This window comes from Danio rerio, chromosome 3 (genome assembly GCF_052040795.2).
Source record: "Danio rerio strain M-AB ecotype USA chromosome 3, GRCz13ab, whole genome shotgun sequence".
Classification (NCBI taxonomy): domain Eukaryota; kingdom Metazoa; phylum Chordata; class Actinopteri; order Cypriniformes; family Danionidae; genus Danio; species Danio rerio.
Genome location: NC_141023.1, coordinates 64,588,387 through 64,600,719, shown reverse-complemented (window position 1 = coordinate 64,600,719; position 12,333 = coordinate 64,588,387). Strand labels below are relative to the sequence as shown.

The 12,333-nt window shown below is 37.0% G+C and overlaps 1 protein-coding gene across 49 annotated transcripts in view; it reads left to right on the top strand.

The window, feature by feature from the left end:
• The window catches only part of nlrp3l2 (NLR family pyrin domain containing 3-like 2), a 74,483-nt gene that overhangs the window by 59,041 nt on the left and 3,109 nt on the right, over positions 1-12,333 (top strand). For 46 of the 49 annotated variants that reach the window (XM_087243014.1, XM_087243013.1, XM_087243000.1 and 43 more), the window contains 5 exons: positions 910-1,083; positions 1,343-1,516; positions 4,265-4,426; positions 7,425-7,471; positions 7,563-9,469. In XM_087243014.1, coding sequence (XP_087099140.1) covers positions 910-1,083; positions 1,343-1,516; positions 4,265-4,426; positions 7,425-7,471; positions 7,563-8,092 — 1,087 coding nt within the window. In that variant the 3' untranslated portion in view covers positions 8,093-9,469. Of the gene's footprint in view, positions 1-909; positions 1,084-1,342; positions 1,517-4,264; positions 4,427-7,424; positions 7,497-7,562; positions 9,470-12,333 lie in introns of those variants that run through there. The other 3 variants (NM_001442657.1, NM_001442656.1, XM_087243016.1) reach the window with 2 other exon arrangements.

Below are 12,333 nucleotides of genomic sequence, written 5' to 3'. Positions count from 1 at the left end.
TGCTTGGCTAGACTTCTCAGCAGTTTCTTCCCACAGGCTGTTAGAGCCCTCAACTCCAGTCAATTTACCCCCCTCTGAAATCTCCCAATGAATTCCTGAGTATGTGCTATACAGGTGAGTGGGCTTAACAAACCAACTGTAGAAAAGACACCCTCTCGTCTCTCTGACTCTTGCACCAGATGAACAATGCAATAGCATTCGTTATTGCCGTAGAGCGCACAAAACTGTTGCGCATGGAAACAACTTTCAATGCTTTTCTCACCACTTTTGGAGCTGGTAGCTACAGTTGAAGCAGTGCGAAAGCCGGGGATGCAGGAACACTGGAAGATGCTTCCACAACAACACCGAGGCGCCGCTTCAAGTGAGATATCAGGTTAGTCGTACTGCCCGTGTATTTTACAGATGCGCGGCACATTTTGCAAATTCCATCTGTCCTGTCAAGTCGTCCATCCTTAAATCCATGATGTTGCCATACTTTAGATTTAAAACTCAGTGAGGAATAAAATGTTTGTTTTGCTTCTCGCGCTTTCTGAGGGCGCACCACTAGCTTCATCCGCACACCTGATACACTGAGTTGTAGTGTAAGTGTACACATCCGCAAGTCCGTTGCTAATGCATACTTTATGTAGGTCAATTAAATTATGCGCCAAAAACAGGTTGACAACACTTGTTAATAAATAAAAAAAATACATTCTATATTAAAAATATAATATAATAATATATAAGTATCTTGGAAAAACCGATGCATCTCGATTTGCTTCCAAAATTTCATTCATCCTCTGCTGCTCTACCGATGCACTCGCATCGTGCACGCGCATGACCGCGTATCGATACATATCGGTTAATCTTCCCATCCCTACTGTCTACACATTAAGTTTGCAATAAATTCTTTCTCGTTTATCTTTTTAGACTGGCAAAATGTAACCTCACTGATCAGTGCTGCGAAACTATATCTTCATTTCTACAATCATCAAACTCTGTCTTGAGAGAGCTGGACATAAGCAACAATCGTCTGCAGGATTCAGGAGTGAAGCTGATTTTTACTGCAATAAAGAGTGAGAACTGTCAACTCAACATCCTGAGGTTTGACATGTTTCTTCTACCTTAAATTGGTTACTCTGGTACATGAAAGTTTTTTTTTTTACTAAATAATGTAATATGGAAAATAGGATGATAATGTGACTATTAACCCTCTGTGGTCTAAGGGGGTTTTGTGGCCCTGGACATGCTTTTACATACCCTTACATTTGTGCTTTTTTTTATTGTGTATTTACAACATCCTGTTCTCTCAAATATTGTCTAAATAGTTCATATTTAATTATTTTTTCAATTTTCGGTTTAGATTGTCAAGTTGTAACCTCACTGATCAGTGCTGTGAAACTTTGGCTTCATCTCTACAATCATCAAACTGTGTCCTGAGAGAGCTGGACCTGAGTAACAATGAGCTGCAGGATTCAGGAGTGAAGCTGATCTGTGCTGGATTGAAGAGCCCAAACTGTCAACTCAACACACTGAGGTATTTCATGTGCCTTATTAATGGCTACTTTATTGTTTATATCTGTTTTTTTCACAGGGTTTTGTTGCCCTGGATAATTTTTGATATGCTCTGAAATTTGTGATTTTTATATTTTTATATTAACAGCTTTTGATTTTATTACATTGTATTCAGTTTTTGCCACTATACTATGTGAGCAACATGCTATCGTTACATAAATGTTTGTATTTTTTTAGAAATCATGTTCTCTTTAAGCATTGGTTACTGTTTTTAAGTCCTTTATGAAAGGCATTGTATCCCCATCATACATGTTACAATGCGTAATGGAAATAATGGAAATCCTTTTGAACAAAATGTGTTCTGATTTGCTTGTCTCTTAATGTAATTTTTTTAAATGTTTTAAAGAAATTTTATTATTTCACATGAAGGTTTGCTTTGCACTGACACCATTGATTCTGATTTCATTACAATATAGCATAGGGGAAAAAATTTAACTGAAAACAAAGTATACTATATACAAGGTATGTCAGGATTCCGTTTGTTCAAGGTTTTGTGACCTGACACTCATGTATCATCTTGTTCAGTGTTGTAGGGCTGCTTGTTAAAAATGCAAAAAATTCCACCAGTAAGAGCAGAGTGTGAAGTTAGTAATAGCACTGTTTTACTTAAAATATCACAATGTACACAACATTATGGGTGACATCAGAGTTCAAAAGAGGGCAAATTTTTTGTGTGTGTGTCTCGCTGGCACATCTGTGACTAAGGCCACATTTACACTAGTGACTCAATTCCGATTTCTTTCTCTCATGTGGCACAGATCGGATAAAACCCATGTATGTGTAAGCAGGAACAAATCACATGGATTCCGATTTACTTGAATCAGATTCAGGCCTTGTTCATATGTGGAAATTTATCCGCTATCAGTCGGATCTGTCCCCTTATGTCTGCAATGTGGGCAGGTGTATCAGATTTTCACCTCTCAATGCAAGTCGCGCGTCATTAAAAACCATAACGAATGACGTTGAGTTAGACGCTTTTATTTCAGAACAGACTTCAGAGTCCCAAACTTTAAATCTTATACACGAGGACTTAAACAGCTTTTATATTGTCATATAGCACATGTATTTATGCATGTTAGAGAGAGAGAGCACGAGTGCGTAACATTCGCCATGTGACCAATATAAACCAAAACTGTTACTGCATACATCACATGTATAAATCCCGCCATGGACATTACATTAACATTCCTAAGGGTTTAAAAAGTCCTAGATTAAAAGAAGATGGACAAATTACAACATTTCTGTCATACACTATAGTAAAACAACAACTTGTCAAAAAATTAAACCCCATGAACAGATTAAATACAGGAATGGAGAAAAGAACACTTTTTTATTATTAGCTGTCCGTCAGCGCCCACTCATTTTTTCCTGGTCATTTTGCCTTTGCCGTGTGCTGTGTAAATGCAGACAATCGGACAAGAGTCACTTTTAAAAGATAATGTAAGCAGGTCATCAAAAAAAAATCTGATACCGTCAGAAAATCTGAATTGACCATCAAGATCTGCAGTGTAAATGCAGCCTAAGACAGCAAGTATTCGCAATGCATCAGAAGCCCCAGTATCCAGGGTATTTTCAGCAAACAACCAAGAAGGACAATGCACAACCAACAGTAGTAACTGTGGACGCAAAAGGAAGCTGTCTGAAAGGGATGTCTTGATGCCAATCCAAATTATAGGCTTTGAAGCTTTGGAGCTCCACAGGGTCAATATACATAACCTGGCTGCTGTCACTCATGCCAATGCCAAATGTGGGTTTCAATGGTGCCAGCTGTAAAAATTTTTGGCTGTGGACAATGTGAAACATCTCTGATGAGTTCACCTTCTCTGCCTTTCCAACTTACGGGAGAGTTGTGGTTTGAGGAGCTCAGACCCCAAACTGATCAGTAATGGTTTGGGCTGCAATATCATGGCATTTCTAGACCCAATACTGGTTCTAGATGCGTGCTGGGTCACTGGCAAGGACTACCAAACATGAAAGGGAAGTCTCCCATGGCCTGCACAGTCACCAGAACCAAATACTATTGAGCCACTTTGGGGTGTTTTGGAGGAGCAAGTCAGGAAATGTTTACTTCCACCAGCATCACAAAGTGACCTGGCCACTATTGTCCAAGAATAATGACTCAAAATGCCTCTGGCCACTGTGCAGGACTTGTTTGTCTGTCCCAAGATGGATTGCTGCTGTTTTTGCTATCAAAGCTTATATATGAAGTTGGAGCGAAGTGACTGGCTGAGACCGGAGCCAATTTGTAGCATAGGAACCAGGATGAGCCAGAAACTCAGAGCTGTGAGAGAGGAGCAAGCCCATTGGAGCGAATGTTTAACAAGTGATAAATCTCTTGGATGCTTTAAATGTAAGGCAAACCTGCCTTTGAGCAAGTTTGATCCACTTGTACAGTAAGGCAGCTGTAAAAACCAGTGCGAAGAAACTCGATAAAGAGGAACATAAAAACCCACTGCCAGCTGTCGTTTTGGAAGAATTATTGCAGAGCAACAGAATGCAGAAGTATAAATGCACGACTATGTGCAAAGCATGTGTCGTGGTTTACAATGATCAGTTGATGCAGAAGTGTAATTCAGCCATAAGACAGAACATAGAAATCTTAATAACCAATATTAGACACTTATGACTGATTTTGTGATCCAAGCAGGGTCACATGATTAAATAAAGCACACTAACATGAACTAACACTAACGTCTTGCTGTTGTTGTAGACTGTCTTACTGTATGGTGACAGAGGAAGGTTGTGCGGCTCTGGCTTCAGCTCTGAGCTCAACCTCGTCACACCTGAGAGAGCTGGATCTGAGCTACAATCACCCAGGAGAAGCAGGACTCAAACTGCTCTCTGACAAACTCAAACACCTCCACAAACTCAAGTAAGTTATGGAGATATGTTCACTCTGTGGTTTTCAGTGCACAATATTGGCTAACACTTTTGAAAAAGGGGGTGATCATAAAGCTGTCATTAAAACTTTATAATCATGACATGACACATCAATATCAATGAGGTTTTATGCATTCTTATGACTGTCAGTAAGTGCCATTTGCTCAGTTATAGTTGTTAGAGATGTCTTGACATTATCAAATGCATCATAACCTGTCAATGTCTTTGTATCATATGTTACGCTATACTTTAGTATTTCCTAATTTATTGCCATATTTATGTGCTCTGTCTTATTCTACATGAATATGCGTGGTGTCCACCACTACAGTTTTTCTGTTAATTGCAGTGAGTCTGTGGCAGATTTTATTTCCCCCTTGTAATAAATGTCTTCATTTTAGCTTGATTAGAGCTGTGTTTCAGTTCACGTTTAAACATGCACTCACGAACTTGTCTTCCCTTGGTCCCTTGGGGGAATCCCCAATGCCATTTTGAAGTGCGGTCCAATTCGTCAAGGGAACAAGGGAAGTTAACATGGACAAAACCTTGACCCATCGATTTTGACAGTGAACGAGTCAGCTTCATATGTCTACTTAAGCACCTATACAGTATGTCAAAGAATGCAATGTGATAGTGATGTCACAACAGTGTTGAAGTGCTCAAGGATTTAGGGCATTTTTTTGCCTGCATTAATGCTGCATTTAGTGTATAGCTAATTTTGATTTTGTTATGATCTAATTTTGCTAAATTTCTATATGTTTATTAATCCATAAATGATCTAAACATTAAGTTCAGAGCAGTAACCCCTGAGAGCTTCATCCTTTAGCCTCTTCAACCAGTATTATAATTTCTGAATTACAAATTGTCACAGAAGTACTGGAATAACAGTTTGGTTCAGATATTAAAAATTATGGTAAAGATTAAAGTCACAGTTTAAAAGCGATTTTACACTGTTAAAGAAGGTTGTAGCAATTACAATGTTAGCCTAATAGGTGGTGGCAAGCAATAATTATTATTAATTATATAATAATTTTTGCGTAAAGTTGAGTTATTGATCATAATTATGGTTGAAAGTGAGATTTAAAAATAAATAAAATGATTTTATTGTTGTTATTGTTTAGCGTTACTGTTCTGTTAAATTCTGTTAAATTTATACATGTAGCATTATCAACAACGACAAAATGTTGAGTTCACTGAGGATGAAATCCTAGAACCGCACTTGGACAGATTATTAATTTATGTAGGTTGTTTCCCCTCATATTTGTTGTTGTGATGCATTCGTAATAAATTAATGTTACTGCTTATGTTTTCATTTGTTGCTTGCTCATCTGAGTTTAGTTATTATACAGTTGAAACCAGGTTTACATACACTGTATAAAAAGGCACATAACCATTTAAAAAAAAGATGTTGATGTGACTAAACTTTTTCTCTTTTAGGTACGTTAGGATTATTACATGTGTTTCTGTTCTGCTTAATAGCAGAATAACAAGAGAGAGATTTTTGAGAAATTGTTATAAGTTTTCTTGAAAGTCAAGTTTACATACAATAAGATTATTCTGCCTCTGAAAAAGCTCAGATGATGATGTCAAGGTTTCTAAAGTTTCTGATTGGCTAACTGACAACATTTGAGTTAAATGAAGGCACAACTGTAGAATAGTATTGAAGGAAAAGCTCAAACACACTGCTTCCTTGTGTGACAACATGGGAAAATCAACAAGCCAGAATTAACACAAAGCCAGATTACAATTTGCTAAATTACACGGGGAAATAGACAAATATTGGAGACATGTCCTGTGGTCTGATGGAGCTAAGATTGAACTGTTTGGCCATAATGACCAGTGTTACATTTGGAGGACAAAGGGGAAAGCCTACAAGCCAAGGAACACCATCCCAACTGTGAAGTATGGGGGCGGCAGCATCATGTTGTGGGGCTGTTTTGCTGCAGGAGGGACTGGTCCACTTCACAGCATAGATGGCATCATGAAGAAAGAACAGTATGGAGAAATACTGAAGCAACATCTCAAGACATCAGCCAGGAAATTAAAACTTGATCACAAATGGGTCTTCCAAACAGACCATGACCTTAAGCATACTGCCAAATTAGTTCAAATGTGCTTTAAAAACAACAGAGTGAATGTTTTGGAGTGGCCATCACAAAGCCCTGAAGTCAATCCTATAGAAAACTTGTGGGCAGAGATGAAAAAGCTTGTGTGAGCAAGACAGCCAACACATCTGTCTCAGCTACACCAGTTCTGTCAGGAGGAATGGGCCAAAACTCCTTCAGACTATTGTAAGAAGCTTGTAGAAGGATATAAAAACATTTGACCAAAGTTATACAGTTTAAAAGCAAAGCTAAGTAATACCAAGGAAATGTGTGTAAACTTTTGACTGTCTAGAAATTATTTTAAAATTCTCAAAAAAAATGATCTTATTGTTCTGGCATTTAGCAAAATCATTTACCTAATCATTTAGGTAATCCTAACAGACCTAAAATAGTAAATGTTTAGTATGATTTACCATCAGACATTTAAAAAAAATGGTTATGTTCCCTTTTAGAGTGTATATAAACTTCTGGTTTCTACTGTACATGTAAGCTTCTACATTTATTTGGGTTGGGATGCCATGGGAAAGCCATAAATAAATGGCTGGATTAAAGTGATGTGGCCTGGAAAAAAAAATATTTTTCTTTCACAGGAATTTTTTTTTCACTTTAATCCATAAATGACAAATCCATGAGTGTCATGACATTTACAGTGACATATTACAGTGTGTATTTTAGAGTGACAATCTTAAAGAAAATCTCAAACTGGACAGGAAAAAAATCTAAGCTTTTGAATTATAAAACTCGCCATCTCTGTTATAGTCAGTTTCAAATAATACAATGAAGGAAAAATTCTTGTGTGTGTGTGTGTGTGTGTGTGTGTGTGTGTGTGTGTGTGTGTGTGTGTGTGTGTGTGTGTGTGTGTTTGTGCATGCGTTGTCTGTTTTTTAGTCTGGGTCATGGAGGGGAATTCAGGACTATATCAACACTACACAAATGTAAGTCACAAACACACACAGAGTTGTAGAGTTTGTAGTTTAGTTCTTGTAAATCTTGTAAATGTTGTAATGTGTGTGTTCTTGTGTTCAGACGCCTGTAAACTCACACTGGATCCAAACACAGCACACAAACACCTCGTTCTATCGGAGGAGAACAGAAAGGCGACGCGTGCGTTTAAGGATCAGTCTTTTCCTAGTCATCCAGAAAGATTTGATAAATTGAATCTTCAGGTTGTGAGTAAAGAGAGTCTGACTGGACGCTGTTACTGGGAGACTCAATGGAGCGGATATGCTGAAATATCAGTGTGTTATAAAGGAATCAAGAGGAAAGGATGGAGTGATGACTGTGAGTTTGGGCGTAATGATCAGTCCTGGAGTCTTCATTGCTCTGATCACTCATTCTCTGTCTGTCACAATGATGAACGCACACACATCTCAGTTCCTCCAACCTTTAGTGGGACAGTAGGAGTGTTTGTGGACGAGTCGAGCGGCTCTCTGTCCTTCTACAGCGTCTCTGATAAACTCACACACTTACACACATTCAACACCACATTCACCGACACACTCCACGCTGGATTTAGACTTTTTTCAAACTCTTCCGTGTCTCTGTGTCACATTTAATAACACACACACACACACACGCACGCACGCACGCACGCACGCACGCACGCACAAACACACACACACGCACACACATATGGCGTGTGGAATGGGTCAATAACTTGACGCTGCAACGTGCACTCGTCTCACTGAACGTGACGTCTGCGTCTGCCGAACGTGACGTCTTCGTCTGCCGAACGTGACGTCTGCGTGTGCCGAACGTGTCGTCGGCGTCTGCCACATTACTGTTCCGCTGCTTTAACGTGACGTCTGCGTCACGTCTGCGTCTGCTTCAAGGGTTTGCAGCACAGTGCTCTCATTTCTGCTTTATCATACCTATTCATTCTCTATCAGTGTTTTCACTTATCCACAGTTATGTTTCATTTGCAATTAAGTGCTTTTTACCTTTCTTATTTATAGTTTTTTATTTCAAATGGTAAATAATTATACAAATGATTTAAACATTTTGGTATGCCATATATGGTTATTCCTATATTGCTTCTTTTATTGTGGTTACAGCTGATTGGTGTGTGTACAGTTTGCAGCAGTGTGTGTGCACACCTGATGGCTGTGTTTGACCTATAGTTCATGTGTGTGCTCATATGAAAGCCTTTGCTTTGAAATTGCAAGGAAATTCCATTATGAAAAATGTCTGTGTCAAAAGCATCCAAGTGTGTTTAGTGATTTGCAAATGACTGTGTGTAATGTTTTGCTAACAGTATGAAGCTATGTGCCTACAGTTGTGCAGATCTAGCCTTGTGTTTTGCTCCATGATTGTACGGTTTTGCTAATTGTAGGAAAAGTTTAATTTTAGTGTGTTAGCAATCATGAAAAACTGTAACTGGGTATTAGGTATAAACTAGGCTATTATATTTATCTACAATACATATGTTAACAGTAGTATAGATGTAAATATTAGTCTTCAATAAATATGTTTAACAGGAGTTATAAATAAATAATCTTCAATAAATATGGACGGCAATGTTGCAGTATGGAAGAGGAAGTACGGAAGGGAGGAAGATTGGTAAACAGGAGACAGGGGATGGGATTTTTTATATATTGAAATGTACACATCACCAGAAAGCTGAATAAAACACTTTACAATTTTTGTATGGTTTTTATTAGGATAGGGCAATATTTAGCTTTCAGTCTATCACTGTTTGGTGAATACAGTATGTTCATGTACTTTATAGCAATATCTCTGAAACAAATCAAACCCAGATTATATCAGTATTAGTCAGTTAGAAATTATACGAGTGTTTAAGATTGAGATCAGCAGTGTGTAAATGAAGCAAATAGATTTATCTTGAATGAGGCGTGTGTGTTCTGTACGGTGTTAAAATTGTGTTTTGTTATAGTGTTGTAAAGTTTTGGATGAAGTTTCATTTTGCAAAAGTTCTGATGTGTTCTGCTGTTTGTGTGTGTGGATGTGGAAATTGTGTGTAGTGTTTTGACAAAATGAGCCTTCATTTCAAAATTGTGCTTGAGCAATCAAAAAAAAAAAAACTGTAAATGAACATTGACTCACTTACAGTTTTTTTTACACACAATTACTTGTACTTCAGACACAATGACTACAACATGTGACTGATGCAACAACCCCCTGAACCAATTCTGCTAAACTACAAGCACAATTCCTGCTTTACACTCAAACTGCAGGTTTAAAACACTTTTTTTCAAAACACAACACACAATTCTCTGCATTTGGCACAAATTTCATGCAGAAAATCTCTTGTTTTTACAAGGAACACACTGTCATTCACAATTATAAAGTCAGTTGTCCTACTTTGTATACTAACTCATCACATGAGTAAACACCTGTCACACAGAATTGCAATCTAGAAATCAGAGCTCATCTGGTTCATAACTGGTTCACTGCCCACCCATGTTTTTAGTTGTTTATCTCCTTCCATATTCTCCTTTCCTTAATCCTATTAAAGATTTTTTTTCTGCTTGGGGATGGAAAGTGTGTATGACTGAAATCCACACAATTTACAGTTTTCCCAAATGTTTACACACATTTTCTGAAAGTATGCCACTATGCCTCATATTGTCAGAACTCTAGGGGCGAAACCCTTCAATTCTCCTGCAAAATGAAACACTATCAACACAATGTAATTTCTTCTCAACATGGTATTTTGTTTTCAAATGACGCACACAAACCATCACATCAATAGACATTTATAAGATCAGTTGAACACTGATGTGCTGAATGTAAAACACTATGACCACTTCTTCTCCATTCATCATAATGACTTACTGTCAGCCTTTTTCGTTTACAGTTACTAAAGACAGTATAGGCCTACAGAAGTGCATTGTAAAATACTTCAGAATATTGTTTTTATACAAAACACACAAATACCAAATATATTTTACTGTATTTTCAGTTTACAGAGTGTTCATCCCAACCATCACAAAGGTGCACATAATGTGGTCTTCATTTGCCATTAACAGAAGGATTTACAGAATACTGTTAGTAAAAAACGAAAAATAAAGTGTGGATTTCGGCATACACTTTCCATCCCTAAGCAGGAAAAAAATATTCAATATAATTAAGGAATGGAGAATATGGAAGGAGATAAACAACTAAAAAACATGGGTGGACAGTGTACCAGTTATAAACCACTCTGAGCTCTGATTCCTAAATTGCAATTCTGTGTGACAGGTGTTTACTCATGTGATGAGTTAGTATGCAAATAAGGACAACTGACTTTACAATTGTGAATGACAGTGTGTTCCTTGTGAAAACAAGAGATTTTCTGCATGCAAAATGCAGAGAATTGTGTGTAGTGTTTTAAAAAAGTGTGTTTTAAACCTGCAATTTGGGTGTAAAGCAGGAATTGTGCTTGTAGTTTAGCTGCATTGGTTCAGGGGGTTGGTGCATCAGTTACATGTTGTAGTCATTGTGTCTGAAGTACAAGTATTTAATTATTTAATTATTGTGTGTAAACAATTGGGAAAAACTGTAATAGTGACATTCTGCCACCTACTGGCGATTTTAGTTTTTAGTTTAGATGTAACATTTAAAGCCAATTTTAATTATTTTTAATTATTTCAAATAACATTAGGCTATTCAACGTTTTAGGATTAAAAATCACTGTTTTTGTTATTATTATGAATGGTTCAGGGTTTGGGTAATATTAGGAAATAATATTACAATTTAAAATAACGCTTTTCTATTTTAATATACTTATTTATTTATATGATGCAAAGTTAAATTTTTTGACACTATTATGTCGCATGATCCTTCAGTGTATTGTCAAAGTTGTGCTGTTGAATGTTTTTCTATGATATTTTACAGGATTGATTGATTGAATCCTGGCAAATTATTATTCAAAATATAAATACTATCAATGTAACAATATTGCTGAACAAAAATATACATTTTCTTTCAAAAAAGCAAATGAAAAATAAATGAAAAATAAAATATGTTATGTTTTTTTATTTGTTAAAGAATCCTAATATTATGTTTTAAACGTAAAATAAAGAAGAAAGGTGCTTTAAAAACAACACAATAATGGTTAATGTAATTTTCTATTTTTCTAATATTTTACAGCAAAAGTATCAGATCTAACAGGCGATAGTGATCTATGAGTTGGTCATCACTGATATGCCGTAGGCTACATTAAACATGTAAAACATTAAAACACAATAAGACTCAAATGTAAAACAAATTAAAAAAGGATTTTACAAAACTAAACGACATGAATATATTAATAAACAACCTAAACTTTACCTCCGGAGACATTTGTTATTTTTGTTATACATTTTTTATACGTTTTAATGCTATCTTGAAAACAAATATCTTTATATATTAACATATTTATATTTAATTTGCACATAATTATTGTATATTGTATAAGTTAGCCGGCAAAAAGCAGACAGACGCACTAAAAACTGCTCATATATATATATTTTCAAGAGTTCACACTTAGCTGATAATCAATAAAGCGTATTTGGCATGCTGTCCCGGGAGAGAGCCCTGAGCTCGTAATATCCTCGAGCCCGGGGCTCCCTCCCGTTAGAAGGGCGAGAGGGGAATTCGAGGTCAGGTCAGGCCCTGCTGGTCACCGTGAGAAGTGGAAACTCAGGTTGTATTGGGTGATAATTTGTTTTAGTCGATTGCTATGGTTTATGTTTTTGGACGGTGGGAGGAAACCGGGGAACCCGGGGAAAACCCATGCGAACACGGGGAGAACATGCAAACTCCACACAGAAACACCAACCAGCCCGATGGGTTGGACTAGCGGTGTTCTTGCTGT